We start from the raw sequence: 22,389 nt of genomic DNA, 5'->3' as shown, positions 1-22,389 counted from the left end.
AAATTTAGATTTTCAAAGCTTTCTGGGGAATTTGGATACCAAATTCCTATTAAAATTAATTAAACAAAATTAATTTTAATGGGAAATGGACATCTCACCCCTAGAGGGCTGTGAAAATCCTGGCCTAAATTATTCAAGCTGAAATAATTCAAATATTGAACTTGTGCTCTTTGTTTAATTCTTGCATGAGGCTGGGCTTTGAGGAGAGCTACCATGTCAGTATTGCGAGATTCATCTGCTTTTCAGCTGTCAGTTCTCATTCTCCTCAGCTGGATGTGCCTGCCTCCTGATACCACAGGAGTTTTTGATACATTTAGAGGATCAGAGTTACTTGGTACTGTCCTTTACAAGGGGCACATATGATGTGAGCAAAGGATTGAGAAACTAATAAGGAAACCTGAGAGACGCTCCACGAGTTCTGCCAGTTATACTGCTGAGCCAAGAAACTGAAATACAATGTTGGATTGGTTTAATGCACGTTGTGATTTTACATTTCAGTTGGGAGGCTTTAGTAGAAGCTTTGGTTCATGTTTGTAGCCTCAGTTGCCAATATCATCAGAAATGTGAGCATGTGGTAGAAGGTGATACTTCTCTAAATGCTCCTGCTCCTCACTAACTCAGGAGTGCCTGCTCCTGTGTAATTGGGCACGTGCTCTTGCTCTGGGAAGCAGCTGTGGGAGTGTGAGTTGGTTTTTATGCTGGTTCATGCAGCATGATGGCAACTGCTAAATTTCTGTCATAGATTCCCACCATCTTCTTGTGAGAGCCATGTTGGCAGAGCAGAGCCCAGCTGGTTTTCAGGGCTGTCAGTTAAGGCTATTTCCACATGTATTTTGGCACTGGGAGGGACAAGAGGTACTGACTTTTCTTCCACTGATTTTGCAGCTAGTATTTCTCTATCTTGGCTGGCCAGTAGAAAATGCCAGGTAAGACTGCAGGGATCAGTCCTAGATTGGATACCATTGATGGCTTTCAGTCTAAGCATGTTTCCTTGCTTAGATGCACATTCTCTGGAGCCAAGCATGTAGTAGGGCCTTTTGAACTTTCCTTACCTGTTTCCTATTCTGTCTGAATAGATGAATGCTAATTGAAGAGTATATTTGACATGACTCAAAGAGTTTCATTTAAATTATAGCTCTCTCCAGGAACCTGACTTAATTTATCCGCTTCAGGATTTGTGTGTGATGCCTATGCTATTTCTGAATAGAAAAGCAACCCACAACTAATTTATCTTCCATTAAAGGAAACCTCATCAGTGTAAAAAGCCTATGTCATATTTGTAGTCCAGAAGTCTGGACAGCTGGCTGCTGGTCCTGAAACCATTTACTAGTAGTTAATGTCATGGGCTGGATTGTTAACTGGTTTAAATTGGTGTAGTTATGCTGGCTTCATCGGCAACACCAATTTATACCTGTCAAAGATCTGGTCCCACCGGCACGGAAATAGATTTATAAGTCTAACCACAATTATTGAGGCATAAATATTATAGAGGAATTGACTTAATGGGGTCATTCTGGATTTGTTTTGGTATAACTGATATTAAAATCTGGCCCAGAATTAATCACTGCCAGTAAGAAATCAGATGGCTATCAGAAGGTTAATTTAATGTCTGTTTTCATCGATCTTTCCTATTCCAAATTTTGTATTTTACTAAAAGTTTTAGGGAAGACAGTCTGCGAGCATATACTGCCATGAACCTGTGAAAATTCACACCTAGAAAAGATCATGTTTTTTATGCCTCATTTAGAGAAGCACTTCAAGGTCAGAGTTTAAACATCTTTTGATAGTTTGTTGCAGTATGGTTTGAATATACTACATCTATATATATGTTTATATCTTATATACGATACATAAGAGAATTAGTGTTGTGTGGAAGCAGACAACCACCAGTGGTATGTTTTATTGAGATTTCCTTCTTTTTTTTTTTTTTTTTTTTTTTGGTTTTTTTTTTGTTTTGTTTTTTGTTTTTTTTTCCCTGGAAGCTCTGCTAATTATTAGGCCTTTTGGCATATTGATACCCTTTTTTGTCTGAGAATGTCACGTTGATTCAAATGTAGTGGCCATATATCTTCTTCCAGATCTTACAGCAAACTAATGGCATGTCTTAGGATACAAACAAGAATTATTTTTTTACCTGTATAGTTATACTTATGAATTACTTCTGTGCTAAAACTATAGGCAACTGAGGGACCATAAGCTAGTCCTGTTAGTTATACTGTAGCATTGTAGCCCCTTGCCAGTGGGTCTTTGCCAGGATCTTCCATAACATCCAGCCTGGCAAATCCCCACTCTGTGACTGATCTGAGGAAGTGGCTGGGAGAGGAAAGCTGTAGCAAGGACATCCCTCAGCTGCTCTTGTGGTGTCTCAAGCAAAAACAGCTGCAAAAGCATCTTGCACAGCATTGAATGCAGGACCAGGACAGGGCAAGTGTGGTGTTGCTCCACCTTTGCAGCTCCATCTGTAATTTATAACAAAAGTTTCTTGACTAGTGTCTGGGATCTGAGTCCTGTGCTTGAATGTCAGTTAAATGCCTGTGGAGAAGGGAACTGGCTCCTTGGCCTGGAGTATTGTGCAATGAAGCAATTTCCACGAAGGACAATTTTAATTAGAGAAGAAAAAAAAAAAAAAAGGACACCTAAGAACACATTGTAATCGTAATTGCATACAAGAGGGCTGAATTTGAAAGAGAGTCAAAAGATTAACTATTTGCGATGGTACTCCATGATCCCATTTTCCATAAAGGAGAATCATATTGGAGCACAGTACATTTCTAGCACAGCCTTTTCAGAAATCCTGAGTCTTGACCTCGCTTCACTGTGGAAGGGATTGCTGAGCCCAGGTACAAATGGAAGAAAGCTGGCGGGGAGTGCTTGTGAGCCCATATGTAGCTGGGCTAAAAATAACAGTAGACAAGGCACAACCTCCTTTTGTGGGGGGTTCATTTGTCTTTTGTTCTGCACTACATTTTGAACATAATTAATACTATTTTCCCTGTAGAACCTGGAATAGTTGATAGGTACCTTTTTTTTTTTCCCCACTAATTAGCAAACCATTTCTGACTGTGATCAGCTCAGCTTATAGGTGTTTTTGGAGCACCTCTAGCAACTCTGCTTTTAGCATCTGGCTGTCTATCAATTTTCGTGGTAGCTGTTGAATAGGAGATAAGCCGGAGAAGGGGCCTGTGCAAGGGGCCATGATTTTGCTCTCTGAGGGAAAGGAATGGTAATTATCTTTGTATTTACTGCAGTTGTTTCTCCAGTGCCATAGAAGCAGATCAGCCATAACTCATACAAAACCGTAAAACTCACAACTCCTGCAAAACAGCAGAAGTCAGCTAGCATGGGTACCATCACATGGTGACAACACTTTTGCTTGTGGAGTTGCCCAGTTATTCCAAGTTTTATCTCCATACTTCAATTTGATCTAGAGTGCAGATCAACTGGGTAGATTAAACTGCTCCCTATGTTTGCTGGTATTGCGGGTTGTGCATTTGTTGTTGCCATGGTGCAGGGAGAAAAATTCAGTTTCATTGACATTTTCTTTGTGGCTTATCAAAGTTGTGGCTATTCCTGTATCTTGTTTTAGATGAAAAATGGCTGTGCTGCTACTGTTATTATTGGAAAAGTTTCTCTCCTCCACCCTGTTTGGAATACAAACACAACATTCTTTTGTAATAAGCTGCATGAGGACATCATCAGACAAAAAAATGTCCTTCAAGGCCCAAATTTCTCTGCCTGCTAACACTCCCATGTGATGGGAGTTTCCTTTGGAGGAAGAGAGCTACCACTCTGAGACCCCTCCTATATCAGCAGTTCAGGTTTATCTTCATGTTCCTACTTGGTACTATCAGTTTAATTTCTGCAGTCTGCTTTTAACCAACATACATCCAAGTATTGGTATTTTTCTAAGTCAGCATGTTTCAAATACCTATTTAATGAAGCAGAGTTATTGCCACTGCTCAATAATCTTTTGTAGCATGACATTTTTAGTGTGAAAAGCAAATATTTTAATTTAAAGTGTTATGTACATATTTACATTTAAATAATTAAAGGAGCTGGACTCAAGGCCAGATTTAAAGAAATGTAAACATTATGGATGCATATAGGGTCTGGCAAAGTCTGATGGAAAAAAATCTCAACAAGGAGAATCTAACCTCTTAGCTCTTTCCTGTGGGCTCCCCAGGGGAAGAACTGTGTTGAACTGGTTTGGGTGACAATATCTGGCTCAAAAATTAGTAACTCTTGGTATTGCAAAGGGCGTACTCCAAAAGCCAATTCAAATTCCCAGTGACTTAAAAGGGCACTAGAGGAGGTCTCTAGTTTTTATGGCAGTCCTATTCTCTGTGGAACAGGAGTAATGAAAGCTCTTGTGAAGGGTTATAACAGACTCTATGGTCTGCTATGTGGCCAGCTGCGCTAAACATTCAGGCAACAGGAGCTAGCCACATTGGCTTTATCGTATAAATACCTAGTACTGTAAAATTATATTGACTTATTTCCGTTTATGATCCCAAAGACTTCTGCTTATTGATGTCAGAAAATGAGTTCTGCTTTGCATTATTTAGATTGAGATCGGATCAAAGAAATTTTCCTTGTAAAGTCTATTCGACTTCAAAGCAAGCAATTTTGTAAGGAAACCTAGAAATAGAGCTTCAAGCAACTGTGGAGATTAGATATTCTGCTTGCCTCCCACTGGAAAGATCAATGTCATGTTTTTTGTATATTTTAACACCTAATAATCTTAAGTGACTTGTGCAGTCAGCTGAAAAGAGATCACATGGCAGTGTTAACAAATTATTTGCTTAATCTGATTATCTGCTGAGACACCCATCAGTTGCACACATTGCACTAATTACAGAGGGTTCAAAGTCATCATTAGCGTATTTTGCCCAATACTATAATTCCTTTATTGCTAAAATTAAAAAAATAATAATATCAGGAATTATTACAGCTACATATGGCTAAAATGGACAAAACTTAATTAAACATTTAGCGTAGTACAATGGTTACAATATACCCACGGTTTGTAGCATTGTTGTTTCCTTGAGAAACCCATACTGTATAGTCACAGGCTAAATTTGCTGAACCACTTAAAGCATGACCATAACCAATTTAAAGAGGCTCTCAAATTGTCTGATTCTTCTCTGTAATTATTGACTAACTCCATCTCTGGCCATACAATATACATCTCAGGTTTCACTGTCAATAAGAGTTTAATACTGAGTTCCCTGGACTTCAGAGAGGTCAGTGGGTCCAGTCTCAGCTCCTTGGCTCACACAGACGACTGTCCCTCCTAGCACGACTAGAGAGCTAGTTGGACAATTTTTGCATTGAGAGGTTTAGCAATAGTAGAACTCCAAAATAAAAAATGAAATTCAGGGTTAAAAACAATATAAAACCCACTAGCAATCTGTGGAAAAAGAGCAGTTAAAGAACAGAAACATATTTTCCCAAGACTAAACACAAGGGAAGTTATCGGAACCACTAAAGTTTCTGCTTATCTACTTGTGAATTACATTGCAAGACGCAACTGGGTATTTATGGACTTTCTTTGACAATATTTTTGATTTATGTTAACAGTATAATTCACTTCTGAAACAAAACACATTATTTAGACAGGTGCCATATTTGTTTCAACATAAGTAATTTCTGGTTTTCTGTATTCAGTGATAGTTCTTTTACTGTTCAGAAAAAAAATATATTTGAAGACAACCAAATATTCTCTGTAATATTTTTCTTGTCAAGATAAATTGATGTGACAAGATTTGGTTAGATTAAATTCTTTTCCCTAAAGGGGGAGGTGGGGGGGAAGGAATGAGACGTACATAGAAAAAGCAAATAGGAGAAAATACTTTCTGTTTAGGTCTTGTTACTACTTTCCATTCATTTCAGCACCAGTGAGGTAGAGACATTACGGATGAAAAGGGCCTGTCAGGTTCTTCAGTCCATTTCCCAACAATGTCATACCATTGCTTATAATAATTGCCTGGGCTTGATGAGTAATACAGCATTACCTCTGTAGAAAACATTTCCTAATGCAGATTTGTATCATGCCACATAGTAGATAATAACAAGGACTTTATGAGGAGTGGTTTGATATAGAGTAGCAAAAATTAAGACTCTGTTGATTTAACTCCTCTTCGGAGACACCATTTTGCTGATGCTGTGGATCTGCAGCAAACAAAGACTTATTAGCTTAGGGGGGGCAGGGAAGAGGGGGAGCTCCATACTTCTTTGTAATATTATGAAGGGCAAAAATGTAATTTCCTGGAACGTATTGGATATATCTAGCTCTGCCTTTGTCACTGTCATCCACAGACAGGAACTTGTCTAGGCTTGAAAGATCCTATATGGTCAATTCTAATGAGCTGATCATGTCATAGCTTTTAATCTTAAATTCCCATTATCCTTACTGACATTTCTATTCAAAAAGCAACTGAATTTTGCACAAACTAAGCCTGTTTTGCCTTCTCTTGGGATGTATTTCTTGCATGCCTTTCATTTGTGGCTAAAACAAGTGAGAAAATTACATAGCACCTGCGTAAATAATGTTGGATTTTACACTTATGTAGGCAAATCTTCTCATCATGCAGCTGGATCTTGACCCAAAGCTTGCTGAAAAAAATGATGATTTGGATGAGTTCAGCCTGCAGCTCTTTTTGACATTAACGGGAAACAGATCAAAAGTAGTACAGACTCTTACACAGCTATTGTACATTCCTCTGTCAGACAATGAAGCTAAAGGCAAAGAGGTTTTGGGGTTCTCATGCACAACCACACCTCTTTTGTGGCCCTCATTTTTAGGATTGCACACAGTCAGTACAGTACTTTGAGAATGGTTATACTTCCTTACTGAAGCAATCTGAACTTACCTCCTTGCTCATCCAACATAACCAAAGTCCTGATACCAGCATCTTTACTCTACATCCCAATAGTGGTAGCAAGGTAAGGAGGGGGGCGGGGAGAAGAAAGAGAGAGAGAGAGAAAGAGCGATCAGTGAGGGAACACTCAGCCCTAGGTACGGGACATAGGAAGACAAAAGAAAAACAGTGAAAGGAATGGCAAGGTCATAAGGGGCTGGTGGCACAGTCCAAAGACCTTATGTGCCTGGATAATGTATAAGGAGCCAAGTACTCTCAATTGTACCATCAATCCTTCAGGATTCACTGGGATACTGAACTGCCACAGAAAACACGAAGTCCTGGACCTTGAGATTAAAATAGTCATTTTACATGAGTAGTTTCTAAAAAGAGCGGGTTCATCTCCAAGTTCTCTGAAGCAGAAGAAGGGAAGAAGGGGGTGTTGACATTGCATGTGTATGTTCATCCCACAGGAGAAACTCCCAAGGAAAACAGATATGACACAAACATGTTTGGGAAGGAGATATAGTGGTTTGTACATAGCCCTTGCAACACAGAAGTCAGAAAGCTTACCTACTTAGGAAATCCATTTTAAATCGGGCTAAAATTTAATAAGATTAAGCCACACTTTTTGGCTCAGACATCTAATAGATATGGGTTTGAGCCAAGTTTTGCTTCAGCCAACAGACACCTTTAGCAACACTGAACTTTGGATTAAGCTTGAAGGTCAGGTTTTTAAAACACCTACATGCTGAATCTGCCTCTGCTCCCACAGGTTAGTGGGAGTCTTACGATCAGCATTGCTAGATACAGGGTTTGAGCAAAGCCTAGCAATTCTGAGCTCCCACCTGCCTGAACTAGCAGCAGAGCACCTTTCACAAGTACAGTTTTTGCATGTATTATCATCACTCTAGGGTGTGATCAGGTGTCTCAGGTTTCTGGGATGCTGTGATACTAAGCTATATCACAGATCAGATTAGCTCCTTTTTAATTACAAAGGGGAAACTAGTTGCATTCTGCTTGGAGTAGTGATAACATCTGTGAATAATTAATGGCATGAACAATCTCCTGGCTGTTGCATGTCAATAACAGGTGAAGTAAGCACTCTGTAACCTGACAGTTTGCAAACATGGAGTTACCTGGACATGTGCAGCAGTAATTTAGCTTTATTGAACTGTAATGAACACAGAGCCATCCATACCCCTGTGAAGCAGATAAAGTTGGTGGTGTTGATTTTGCAGAGGGCAGGGGAGATGCCCACAGTTGCAAAGGAATGTGAGGAAGAGAAACCTGGAGTCCTGACCATCCCTCTTGCTTTTCAGGCCATCCTCCCTCTCCTTGAGGCAAATTAAGGACTTAATATTATCCTTCCTCCCAACTGCCCTGCAGACTGCCATCACTTGTCTCTTTTTCTGGGAGCAGTGAAGCCTCTGGCCATCAGCTGCCCTGTCCATGCTGGCAGGGCGCTCCCAGGCAGGCTGGCAGCAGGCTGCCCACATTGGCTCAGCTGCAAGCCTGACTCTCTGCCACACTTGGGGGCTGTCTGGCTAGTGCAGCTGGTGCTTCTCTGCTTTGCTTCAAGAGGATTGTGCTCAATTCAAGACACATATGAGATGCCTCTTGTTGTGCTCTCCTCATCTGCCTCTCTTTGCCTGCACTGCCATTCTTGTCTTTACTGTCTACATCGCTGTAGAAACTGGGAAAAATGTCAGATGTGTGCAGCCAGGTTTTCTCCCTCATTTTAAAAAAACCCTGTGTGAGTTGCCAGGTGGAGACAAAAAGCCTCCTGCCTCTCCCCATGGTCTGTTGCACCCTACTGCCCTTGGGTCAGCTATCTGCCAGGTACCCAACTGCTGCTCTCTCTCCCTTCAAGCTCATACTGCATTTACTCGAATCCCAGCCAGCTTTGCAACCTTTAGAAACTCAAGGTCCAAGATCTTAGATTTGCCTATTTAAAGTAAGGAAACTGCCTTTAATTATCTTACATTTTCTGTGGGGCAGGTGTCAGATCTGCTAAGCACTGGATGTGCAATAGCTTTTTATTGTGCTCTTTCTATGCTCTTGGTACCCAGGGATGTCTTACCCCCAAAGATGTGCATGGATTTTAAAAACACATACCTCATGCAAACATAAGAAGGCTTCTTGGGTCTTGAGTAATCTTGTGTTTGACTAAATACAGTGCAGTCTGACCTGGGACCCTTCTAAATACTGGAACCTGCAATTGGTGGTGTGATAGTTGTTGGCTCTCAGTGAATCAAACATAGTAGGGTGAAAAATGTTTACTGCTCCTTAACCCTCTGACCTTGTTTTCCTGCAGTTTTTAACATCTGAGCAAACTGCTTTTATGCAGCTAAGATGTCCAGTGACCTGAGTAAGACCTATGCTGAGAGATGAACTCAGCAATTAGACCTTATGGGTTGTATCTTATATTAAATCTTTGCACAGAGGGAAAGAGGTGCAGTTTTCTTTTACTTACCTGACTATCGGTGCCATTTACTTTTATCAGCCAATACTCTATCTCTTAAGAGCAGCCTGCCACAGCGTTAATACTAATGTGAAAATACTAAAGGGTGTGCATTGAATATACTTGTGTGCATCTGAGGTCTAATCATATTGAAGCTAATAAAAAGATGCTGACTGACAGAGATGAGAGGTGATTCAGACATCAAGTGACAATCTCCTCCTATTCCAAGCTTCTTTCAAGCATTGATTTTCAGCTTTTTCACAAAAAATTAACCATGTAAAGCCAATTTTAAAAAAATAATCACATTTGTGCATTTGAAACAGGTCTAGACTTTCCTAGAAGTTCTGTATTTCCATTGTGACTGATGTTTTAGATAGCTCAAAACCAAACATGTCTATAAGAACTGTTCTAAAAATGTGCTCACCATCCAGATGTCTGAGCAGGAGAGAAACACTCAGTAACTGACCCTCAGTGACAACAGACTGAGCCATCTCCGGGAACTACAAACCCTCTTCATTTAAAGGAATAGAGAGGAAGATATGTGCCACACAAGTGGGGCCTGAACACAGACAATGTTGGCATTTTCTGCACTGAAAGTATCACAGGACACTTAATCTCAGTGGGAGCAGACACACTCAAACTGGTTGCTTAGTAGGTGTGTAACAGAAGGTGACGAAGACTGTGTTTGCAAAATGCCAGCCCAGAAGAATACGTTTTACAACTACCAGTCATAAAACCTTGATAACAGGCTCCCAGAAAAGCCATGGTCAGGGCAGGGACCTGATGACCATGCTTTGATTTGCCTTGTCCTGAGGGCCCAGGAAGGCTTCCCACCCACATCCACTGCTCACCTACATCAGTGAGATCCTACGTGGGAAACCACAAACAGGTAGAACTAGGAAGGTCTGTCTTGTTATGGAAATGTGTGCTGATGGTACACTGTCACCAGCATTAGTCTGTCTTTCCTTCTTTCTTTCTTTCTTTCTTTTTCTTTCTTTCTTTCTTTTTCTTTTTTTTCTTTCTTTTTTTCTTTCTTTCTTTCTTTTTCTTTCTTTCTTTTTCTTTCTTTCTTCTTGTGCAAGGGAGGAATTTCTTAAGACCTACCAGCCCTTGCACAGGTGATCATCTGTTTAATTTGCAGCAAAATAAGGATTCTTTAAAAATGGGCTGCTTAGGGTAGTTCAGGCCAGAAAGAAGAAAAATGCCTCTTTCATAGGACTCTACAGAGTTCATGCAGTACATGCCATTCTAATCCAGGTCTTAAAACTATAACAGCCTTCTCTCTACAGAATTACTTCTTATTCCCCTTTTCTTCTTGTTGCACTTGAGAGAATTTGGACCACCGGATTTTTCTGTGGTACAGCAAACATCTCACACTCTTGTCCTTTAGAAGAAAATAGCACAGCATGAATTGCTTTTGTTGAGGCATTAAATTGACAGCTCTGGAGTTCCTCTGTTTATCCAGGAAGCAGATACACTGTAGATGGTAAAATATATAATCTTTCCCATGCAGCCCTTGAACATACTCAGCCCTGACTCTAGGAATAAGCAGGTCCTCCTAGACTTTGATTTCCATGGAGACTGCTGTGGGTCGCCAACCATTTTTCTGCAAAGATCTGCCCAACTTTGCACACAAGATAACCACTCAGAGCAGGAGACCATCACTTTCAACTTAAAAATGAATCACATTAGATGAAACAGCACCATGAATATAGACCCCCTAAAGTTTATGGAAGCTGATGCCCTTCAACTTTTCAGTAGCATTAAGCTCTAGTGTTTAGGTAAACCAACAAGGAGTACTGGTTTGGGTTCAATGTACTTTCTATGAACCACGTGCCCAGGTTCCCCACTGGATCACTAGCTAAGCTACTGATCAGAAAGACAGAATACATGATTTTAAAACTCTGGGCTTAATTCAGCTCTTGTATAACCTAAGTCTGTCAGTGCTTCAGTGAAACCAGTTTAAGAGCATAACTGGGAACCCGTTTGGAGGCTTTAATTTACCTTATCCTCAGTCTTCTGTAACAGCTTTTTAAACCCTTTTTTTTTGTGAGGGTTTCACTCAGAGCAAGTCAGCAACGAAACATTCCCAGCGCTTTGGGGGGGAAATGCATTGCTATATCATTTCTTCTTATTGTTGTTACGTCACTTAATTTCCCAAGTGGGAATAAATCTAGGAAGAAAATTGGAATGACTTCTCAAAGGGCCCATCAGTCCCTCCAGGAACACAGTTTGTTGCATCCTATCCATGCCTGCTACAAAAGCCAGCTACTCCAACTTTAGGTTAGTCCAAGGAGTGATTTTCCTAACAGTATAAGGGAATAATGTATCTGATAGAGAATCCAAATTCTAGAAATCGGTTTTTCTGCATTTCAGAAGATACCCTGAAAAACAGATCTACACTCTCAGTTATGTGAAGAACACATAAACTTCCACTTTGCTAAAAAGTTTTGCTTTAATCGATATGGATTATAGAGTTTGTTTTGAATAAATTAATATGGACAATTATGTACCAGGACAGGCTGACATTGCTAACAGTTCCCAGAGACATTAAAGAGAAGTGTCAACACCCTAAAGACAAACATGTGATCAAAGAAACATTTTTTAGTCATCCATAGTAATGCATTTCCTCAGCTCCCACTCCAAATTCACTGTCAGCTTGTTAATGCTTCAGTGTCTCTCCGTAGCTGATTAAAAAGCCATGTTACTTCTCAGCCTCTTAATTCACCCTGTGGTTCAGATCCTCAGCTGATACAAATCTGTGTCCCTGCCATTGAATCCTGTTTGCCTGATGGTCATCTACTGCAATGACCCTGACTCCAGTGCTACTCCACTGGTTTACATAGACAAAGGGGTCTAATCCTTGAGACCAAAATTATGAATTGCATCCTCCTGTGCCAGATGTGTATTTCTTTCTGAGCAGAACTGTTATGATGGCTAATGGTGTCAAAGAGATTTTTCAAATTAGCTTTGACAAGCTTTGGACCAAACTCTAAAGAAATAGAATATTTTTTCTTGTATTCTTCAGACTAAAGGACATTTGACTATGATAATAATGTTGGGATAAACTCACTTCCCAATCACAAATGAAGGAAGTTAGTAAAATGGCATACTGTGTGTTCAGTGTCCTGCGTAGAGCAGCATCATGAGGTTATAAAACATTTTATAGCTTACTATTTCAGCTTCGATATGTTAGTAAATTTGACTGTCACCCCCAGCACATGAGAGGACAAAACAGTCCTGTCTGGATTTAAATGTACAAACCAGACCATTTGTCTGTATGTGCTAAGTGCTTTCTTGCTGGGCTTTCTGCAGTACTGATCTAGTTGTCATTTTTTCTCTTGCTGCCTCATATCTATAAATCATCTATTTTTCCATCCTACAGTGACTGATTTTACTTAAAGACCTTGGTGGTTCCACTGGAAGATGGTAGTAGACTCATGGCTTTTCCTTTTCATGTGTTACTCTGCATTTCATGAAGTCAGCTCAGAGGTAAAAAGCTTGAACAAGAAGGTCAGCTGCAAACTGTGTATTCAGTTTCACTTCTCCTGCCTCAGTTCATTTCTATTTTATGTTTTGGCCCAAACATTGCACAGCATCACCATAAAATATAGGTATTTACAGCACTGAGTAACCTGAGTAGCTCAAGTAAGCATTGGCCGGTGTAAATGTAACTGTGTTGCATGGGTATGTTGCGCACCACAGAGCAAAGTGAGTTTTGTAGTCTACCATCCCAGTATACAGCTGCCTTGGCACAAAGCAGTGGCTACTTTACAACAGCCACTCACTGCTTCTTCTTGCTTCCGCTATTGGTCTAGGACTAACAAAATCAACTTCTTGCAAAGCTGGTTTATAAAAACAAGAAACAGTAACAGATTCGGTTTTCCTTGCCAAAGTTCCCTGGGAATAACACCAGGGCTTAGTCTCCAAGCTCAACCTAGTCCTCTCGAGCAAGGAAGCCACAGTCCTTTGGGGACATTGATTTTGTCCCCCAGGCTATGACCTACATTTCAGCATTAAGGATGACTTGTACAGCTATAGGGTTTCCCTACAGCACTTTTCTGTCTCTAGAGTTGAGCCAAGTCAGTCCGTTTACTCTGTATTTTCCTAATATTTAACAGAGTGGAGCCAACCATGACAGGAATCCATAAATATGTATGTAGTAATAATGCTTAAACATGGAGGCATTCTTTTCCTAAGTAAGGAATAACAGATTTGTGGTATCAAGAGAACAGAATAAAAAACACTCTTTCACTGAGGAAGAATATTTTCTATCTCTACAGACTAGACAGGTTCTGCTAAGCAAGAGAGTCTAATTGGATTTTTGGGGTCTATTAAATCAGAGCAGTGCGAGTTCGATTTCAAAGACACCATTTGTCCTTTCAGTATAACATCTCTCACTCCCTAAATGCTGCATTCTTTTAAAACTAGCTAGGAAATGGGATCGGAGCAATCAACCAGCTGTTTAGACCACAGAAGAATTTTAAAGGTCTTTTGTAGTCACGTTAGGAAAAATAATATTCAGCTCATTTTAGAATTCCCATGACTACTCAGTGCCAGTTTTAGAAACTTCTCTATTTAGACAGGAAGATATTGTAGCATCTGAATAAAAGCCAGGTCCAGAGAGATGCCGAGCCCTTCCAAGAAGCGCCACAGTCCTACATAAATTAATTGGTAAATTCAGCAGTCCCAGTTCTCTTCCCACTTTGCCATTTGCTGTGATTTAATACTGAAATTCCAGTGGCATTCACAATATGCTGGTTCAATATGTTAGGAGGACTCAAGCAGTACATAGGTCACACAAATACGGCTCAGGAGAGACAGGGCTGATATTTACTGATGGCTTGGCCCTGAGCAAACCACTTCCCTTTCCTGCACCTCTCTTTCTTCCCACTCATCATCTGCCTTGTCTATTTAGATCACAGGCATTTTGGGGCAGCAGGCTCTCCTGCCTTGTGTTTGTGAAGGCACCCGTATGAGACTCTCTTCCATGTCATTGAATTGATTTCAGCAGGACCTGCATCCAGCGTAGAGTTGACATAAAGTGATGGTTAGAAATGGTTAGAAAGGGAATTGAGCATCAAAAAGGAAACAGATTGTACTCATGAGACAAGAGCAGGTTTCCGTTGCAGGGGGCTCAGATCTGAAGTGTTTGTGGAGGAGAAGTGATGCTGACTATGCTCAATGACCCATCTCTCTGTCTCTCTGTACACAGAAATTTAATTTTGTTTCCACTGGATTCCATTGATCTTCACCATTGTGATTGATTTCAGGACCATGAAGCCTACGGCTCAGCTTGTGCTTGTTCCTGAACGTGGGACCTGATATAATTTTCTTCCCGTTGTCTCTGCTGGAGACTCCTCTGGTTGTCAGGAGTACTGGGACTGTCAGTGCTGATGACCCTGATTAAAAATGTCACCAGCTCCAGAGCCAAGGCTCACATGGTGTTTGAAAATAATGTGTCCTGTCAGGCAGGAGCAAAGTTTTCCACCACCTGATGGCTGAACACTCTGAACTAAACCGAGTTTGGGAATCTCCAACTTTTAAAACCCTTTATTATGAAGAGGGTGAAATGCCACCTGACTGAATTGTTTTTTCCCTTCTGGGAGTGACCCCTCCAGGCAGGTATAAGCTGTATTAATTGTGAGGACCGAGTCCAGGTCCCCTTCCTTGGCACTGTGGAAAATCAGCTAACTTCCTCTTCCAAAGCTGTCAATCTAGGATATCTCATGAGCCTTGAAATACTAATGTTTCAGAGATACATAAAGAAGTGGCATTTAAATGCTATGGTGACCAATAGCTGCAAGTGTTTACAGAGAAGAAAGTATTTAGGGATAACAGGGCAAACAGGTCAAGGGCCTTTCTCAGCTTCCCCACTCACAGTGTTATGGGAAGGATGTCAGAGCAGTGCCAGCATGAGGTTTCAGGAGCTCTGCAGCAAACTCAGCTACTTGTCCCTGACTACATGTCACCTTCAGAGGCTGTTTCCTTGGTTTATCTCGAGTAGCCTGTCTCAATGGGTGCTTAGATAGGGGCAAAACAGTGCCTCAGCAGCCCGTCCGCAGTGTGACATTTGCAACTAGGGCACAGTGTCTTGAATGATCCTTGTGGGGGGTGAGGATAAGGGGGGATGGAGCGGCACATAAAGCCATGACCATGCTCTAGCAATGTGAGTTAAAAAAATGCCACTTCCAGTGTCAGTCTCCATCACTTTTGCTCACAACAGATGTGCAAACGAAATGCAAGTCCTTACCTCTTCAACAAGCTGCAGCATTCGACGAGTGCTCTCCAGGGACTGAAAAAAAAAACAGAGGAAAAAACACTTAGATTTGGCAAGATACACCTTCCAACACTAATGTTCAGGCTCATGCTGGCAGTATTTTTTTCCTGCACTCTTTGCCTTCCCTCAGAATCAGGTCATCAGCAGGGTACTGGTGATCTCTTCATCTTCAGCTCTGCATTACAGCTTGCTAATGCAGCAGTTCCCACCACATCTCGAGGCAGCTGCAGTCTCTAAGGTTTGCACTCCCCTTGCTCACGCGCTGCGGCAGTACTGCTTGGAACAGCTGGTGTTCCACTTTAAAAATAAAGTCTGTGGTTTTCAGCTAAGACAGACTTTTAACATTTAATAGGTTTGGCAAATTGAAGGAATCCTCAGAAAATATTAAATTGATGCTTTTTTTGCTCTGAGGCCAGTCAAATTGATGCAGACTCTAATACCTAAACCAAACTCAAGATCAATAAATGCCTTAATCTGGACTAAACATGACATTAAATTTTACCCTGGCTCATTTAATTTCCAATTCTGCATTCAGTGTAAAGCTGATGGAAAACAGAATCGGCTCTAGAAATCCTTTGCCGGATCAGCTCCTATTTCTGGATGTGCCTCTCACGCCAAACCCATCCCCAAGTTTCCTGTTTAGCTATCGGTCTCACTTCATCAGCAAGCTGGTCGGCACGCCGCTGCATTTCTTCCAACTCATTGCGCATATCAGCGTCTTCCGCCATTTTAGCTGTGGGTGTGTTTGTGGAAGCTGCAGATCAAGGATTTGCGCTCAGCTGCTTGTGAGCCTGGAAGACAGCAAAAAGGAAAAGAAACAGTGTGGTTAGGCTCCCTGACTAAGTGAATTGTGCTTAAATGTCAGTCCCACAAAAGTGCTTTTATTACACTAGTATGCTCACCCAAGTTCTTTTGTTCTAGATAGCAATTCCTACATAGTAGAGACCACACAGGATTGTTCAAGGTGGTGCTTTATTCCTATATTATTAATCACTCTCAAAGAACGTGATGTATCCTTGTCATGCTCTTTGGGAAAATCCTTCCTTTTTTCTTAATCTTTCAAATGCTATTCATAGCAAAACTGGAGACACAGGAGGTGTTACTTGCTACCAGAAACAGTCTTGAGACCCATTCATTCTTCTCTAGAACTAAAAGCCTTAATGTGAAGGAGGTCAAGGTCAAGGCTACATGTCAACCCCTCACGTCCTGTGTTTCAGCTGCATTCCTTGGAGGGCTGGATGCCTAGCTAATACATGTGCAATGAAATTAAAGACAATGAAACTTTGTGGATTTTTGTTGGCTAATGATTTGTCCACCATGCTATAGTTCAAACTCTGTAATAATATTTACAACTAGACTGCAAGAAGTCGTCTACTGGGAGAATCCTTCATTTCAGGGGAAGTGATGGCAGGACATAACTGGTATTTTCAACTTCTCTCCAAAGCAGGTCAAATTCTGGTCTTTGTTATCCCTCTCAATACAGAACAACGCCACTGAGCTCATCCTAACCAGAGATCAGGATGTAGCCCATTAATCCTCATTTGGGTAGGTTTCTTTTTGTTATAAATTTGAGCTAGCTTTGATTACTAAGCATGACTTGATTAAGAAAGGCGGGTCCTCCTACCATCTGTCAGGTCTTTATAACAACAACACTGGTTTATTTCTTTGCTTGATTCAAGCATGGCACATTGCAAATTACTGCTCACTGAATGTTAGATCTGTTCATTGCAGGAAAACCTAATCCCAGGTGCAGAGGAGGTGGGGAAGTTGTGGGGGACTGCAAATAAACAGCCATAAAGCACATGCCATCATGCTCAATTACAGAAAGAGGACAAAAGCAGCCCCTTTCACCAAAGCTGCTCTAAGAAGGCAAAATCCCAGGGGCTATTTTCTGTCCTGTCTTTGCGATACATGTAGACTTTATGAAAAAAGATAAGTCAGGGCAGAGCTTGGCTCTAAAATTTTCGTAATAATAGCTCTGTTTAAATGGAAGTTATAATCCTTCAGAGATTATTCTGTTCCTCACTTTGACAGTGCTCTCCATCAGAAGTATGGGCTGGACAGGTACAGCTGTGTGGCAGGGATATTTCCTGGATCATGCCCTGTTTGCTTAGAAATGCATAAGGAAAGCAGACAGCTCCTTGCTTTTTCTCTGCAGCTTCAGCAATGGATTTGCTTTTATTCTTATCTAAGAGGGAATATGTGACCTTCATGCTTTCACATTAGCTGTGCCCTCACTCATGGTTGCTTTTCCTCTTTGAAGCTACAGCAGAAAGAAATCCATCTTGAAGAGTCAGCCCTGCAGCTACTGGCACAGCATCCTACTTTCATCACTGAGCACATTGCCACATCCTTGTCAAAGGGAAACTGACATTTTGTGATGGGTCATACAATGTTTAGGAACCCAAATGTACACTGGAGAAGCCCACCCAGTTCTGCCAGCTGCATGGTCACAGCGGTGCAAAGGACCAACTTTAAGCAACTCATCTGCAGCCCCAGCTGGTGCAAACAGAGCTTAATTTCATGGCTAACATTCAGACTGATATCAGACACTTCAAGGATGCTCACAAACAGCAGTAAATAAGCTTTACAAAAAATGGCACACTATGAGGTTTAGAATGAAAAGATGACCCAGGAATTGGTCTCCTCCTGAAGGGCATGTAGAAATGTGGGGATACTCTCAAGGCCACCCCAACCTTCCCACCATGCTGCTGCACTTGTGTTGCCCATTCACAGCTCCAGGAAGACACTGCTCCTGATCAGTAATGGAGCATGCTCAGCTGGAATAAAAAGAAGTTATTTTGGTAAAGAACTGCTCTCTGAACTCCTGTCCCACTTGGCAGGCTGGCAGTAGCACTGGTCACTGCTTCACAAACTGTGGTTTTTAGCAGATCAAGGCAAAACTCAGCATTTAAATATTTCTGGCAGAGCCTCTGTGACAGAATATCAGAATTAAGTCTGTGGACCTAAGAATATCTGGCTAAAATATTCTCCACTGCCTGGATCCCTTGCTACACTTGTGCTGGCAGAAAAGCAGCACTGAGCTTTAGCAAAAATCAGGAAAATTTAGACATGACTTTGGGACTGATCAAATTGGTAAATACATATAGCTGTGAGGGGCAGGAAACCGGTTCTATGTTGTGTCTATCTAGTAGCATTTTACTAGCTGTGAAGTGGGAGGTGATGCATCAGTGAGAGGATGGGATGCTAACAGGGGATTTGGTTCAGTCTCTAGGCATATCCAATGTGAGCTGAAGGATTACAGACCTGAAAGTGAATGAAGGTGAGGTGAGTGCTTCTACTGACAATAATGAATAATAACAGTCTGTTTGTCAGTCACTGCAGATAATAAAAATTGCACAGATCATTCAGTTCTCAAGTAGATTCCAGCCTGACCTTTGATCTTTTACTTATGAATTTACGATCATGAACCAGTGGTGGCATTGTGTCATTCGAAAAAGAAACAAAGTGGAGAAACTTCGTTATTTTTCTTTAGCGCTATCCTTCTTGGTTAGTTAGAACCATCAGTTGGCATCCTAGTGACAGATGCATCCTATTTTGCATCAAGCTAAAAAAATGTCAGAGGTTGTAACCAGAAAGATGTTTTGTAGCAAGTGACCAAACTTGACAGGTTTATTGAGATTGTTTGGTATTTGTAAAGTACTTAGAATGAATTGAGAAACAGCAAAAAGCATTCTTCCGTACAAGTCATTTTACATCAAGTTTTAGTCATAAATGAAAGTGCCCTGCAGCAGTGCTGATTCAACCTTATTTAATAGAAAACCATGCACAAGAATCAATAAAGGTTACTGATTTGCACACAGTATGATAAACTACATGCATTTTGCAGATGGCTGGGAATGGGTTTATTTTTTTTGCAGATTTTGCAGTTTAAAATGTGGAATAGGGCAGATTAGAGATAGGATTTTCCTTGCAAAGTCCCATTTAGGCTGAAATTCCATTCCAGTGTCATGAATTTTCAACAACAAGCCCTCTTGTCAATAAAATCCTGTAGGGAGCAGATTTGTTTTAAAGGGAATGATTTCTCTGCAGTACCAATTAACAGCTTTCCCCCTATGGTATTTCTTAGGAACACCTATATTTAGTCCTCTTGATGTACTAAAACATTGATACTGAATGATTACAGGAATGGCCAAGACAAGGTAAACCATAACAGATTTCATCTCACTGATTACTGGACAGACTTTCACAAGCAGAAGGTATTGGTTTGTCATGGACCCACTGAAACCTGTTCTTGTTTTATTAGAATGAGTACAGGCCAAAGATACGATATAAGAACTCTGGATAATAAATTCCTTGTGGAATTTCTATTTTTGATAGTAGCTAATAGTTTTCATTCTGTTCTCATTCAAGCTAATTTGAACTAAGGATCAAAATTCCGTAATTGCCTTAGGAACCTCTAACATAACTGGAAATAAACTCTCCAAAATGTGCTCTGTACTTTCAACATAAACAACATTTTGTTTTGTCTATAGTCACTGCAGAGATGACAGATCAGAAAACTAAAAATGTGATGTAATATGTTAAGCTCTTTAGAACTAAAACTTTGATTAAAAAAAAAAGTTGCTACAGAAGCTATAGCCACTTGCACACACTCAGTCAATTTGTGTTTATGCTTGCAGTAATTGTATATACAAATGCAAGCTCAAATTTTCACGAGGACCTTGGGTTTTCCATTTCAGAAAAGGGAAAGGAAATCCTCTGCGTTCACACATAAACATACACGGTGCTCTCTTAAAAGGAGACAGAAGCCCAAATGTTGCTACCAAAAACTGTGTACGTCATGTACCAAGATGTGCTCTGCGTCTTCTAGTTTTGCAAGGAACTTCAGGGACTTGGGCGACTTACATCAAATTCCCTTTGAGCCAGTCTTATATGTTATGCCAGCGCTTGTACAAAAGTACAACAGACTAGGAGTTAAAGAAAAATACAAAGAAAGACTGGCTAATGGAAATGCATTGCCTATTATACTTTGAATTCTACATCTGCTGTTTTAGTAGTGCTCAGATGCAATAAAGAATCTCATAGCAAGAACATTATATATCCTTATGGGGTTATACTGAAGTCTAAGAGAGACCTGCATATCTCCCCAGAGGAAGAGAGATACAATGAGTGACCTTTGAAAGCAAATATTTGCTTCACAGTGATATAAACACTTCAATGAAATAAATACAGGAAAATAAAAATGCTGCAATTTACTGTGGTGAAGGCAACAGTGCAATAAAATGTTCTTTTTTAAGCACTCTCTCTGTTATTAAAGGACACATCTATTCTTCCCATGGATATTTGTAGCCAGAGGATGACTGCATTGGCGTATTCTACTTAAAAATTCAGAGCTGGTCAATACCACACAATGCTTCTTTCTTGTAGGATAGGAAGAGCACTACCGCAGTGGTGTGGCATTAGTAGAAGTGCAGAAAACCTAAAGAGAAACTTGGATCAAGCATCTCAGGATGGATGTTGAGCCATTTAAAGCTGGAAATTGCATTGCAGCTCTTTTCCTTTCATTTTTTAGTCTGGTTGTAGGTAGAAAGAAAACATATGCTGTTAAGGGGAGGTGAAGTTCAGCTACAGATGAAGGGGGTCATCTTTGCTCCCCAGTTTGCCTTGCGGCCATTCAGTTGGCTCCCTGAGTGCTGTGCAAGGCATGTTCAGCCACAATGGGGCCAGGCATGAGGCAGTTCTGGAGCTTCCAACAAGGATCTTTCCGTCAATAAATCCCTTTTTCCTGCTGCACAGCCTGCACAGCCTTTTCCCTGCTGCACCTTTCTGACAGCTATCACTACCCACTGGAGGTGTTATCAAGAGCTCAGCTGCCCAGCACACTGGCCATGTCTTTCACCACCTTCACCAGCCTTCTCTAAACAAGTTTTTTGCAGCTAGGTTATAAGAACTGCACTGGCATTAACTGCAAAGCTCAGTCTAGACCAGAAACTGCCTACTAACATCAGTAGGGAATGGAATGACATCAGCAGTGAGAACCTGCTGCAAAAGGGTGCTTAGATACCAATACCTCTGTGTGTGCTGCTGACACCAGCCGGGTCCCCCTGAAACTGTGTTGAGCATGTAAGTTCAAAGGCAGATCCAAACAGAAAGCCAAGAAAGGCATGTGTGTGCTGCCCACAGTCAGTGTGACAAACAACAGCAGGTGAGAAATTAAAAGGAGTTGGGAGCATAGTTTTTATAGATTGTGGGCTCTCAGCAGTGTCCCTCACAAGCTCTTAACTCTTCTGAGTTTCGACTTCTGTCATCTCCATTTCACCCAGAGCTCACCACAATTAATACTGTCTATAACAGAAACAATTCCTGCTTTTGCTCTTATTGTATTTTAATTGATCTGAAAGCACTTGGAGAACAAAACAGCTAATTTTGTAATGAAGAATCATATTTAAAGATTTTTTGCTATTGCATAAAATGTAACAATGAAAAATTACTCAAAGTTGTTATTTAGATTTAAATTTTAAATAGCTCTGAAATAAAATCTTGAGGAAAGTCTTCTTTTTATATCATTCTGCAGCACAGCCTATTGCTTGGATGTAATTTATTCAGAAGATTTATTTTCAGCAAAGTTCTCATTTCTAAAGAAACACCTTTGTTATGTTTGTGCTACTCATTAAGCCAAACAGCTGCCTCTTTGTTTCCGTAGGGTATGTTAGCATTAACCTGTGGCACAGACACCTCAGCTTTCTTCTGTTGCTGTCCTACAGAGTGCTGCTTGCAAGCCTTTGGGCCCAGCTCCAGAGCACAGGCTAGCAGAGTACAGT

The 22,389-nt window shown here is 40.8% G+C and overlaps 1 protein-coding gene across 3 annotated transcripts in view; it reads right to left on the bottom strand.

Moving 5' to 3' along the window:
* The window catches only part of SNAP25 (synaptosome associated protein 25), a 66,180-nt gene that overhangs the window by 13,923 nt on the left and 29,868 nt on the right, over positions 1-22,389 (bottom strand). For all 3 annotated transcript variants that reach the window (XM_080407766.1, XM_080407765.1, XM_080407764.1), the window contains 3 exons: positions 16,261-16,395; positions 15,578-15,619; positions 6,873-6,921 (listed from right to left, as the gene is read on the bottom strand). In XM_080407766.1, the coding sequence (XP_080263892.1) occupies positions 6,873-6,921; positions 15,578-15,619; positions 16,261-16,332 (163 nt within the window). In that variant the 5' untranslated portion in view covers positions 16,333-16,395. The remainder of the gene's footprint in view (positions 1-6,872; positions 6,922-15,577; positions 15,620-16,260; positions 16,396-22,389) is intronic.

This window comes from Falco punctatus (genome assembly GCF_963210335.1).
Source record: "Falco punctatus genome assembly, chromosome: 12".
In the NCBI taxonomy this organism is placed as follows: Eukaryota; Metazoa; Chordata; class Aves; order Falconiformes; family Falconidae; genus Falco; species Falco punctatus.
Note: the sequence above shows the minus strand (reverse complement) of the source record. Positions and strands in the feature narration are given on the sequence as shown.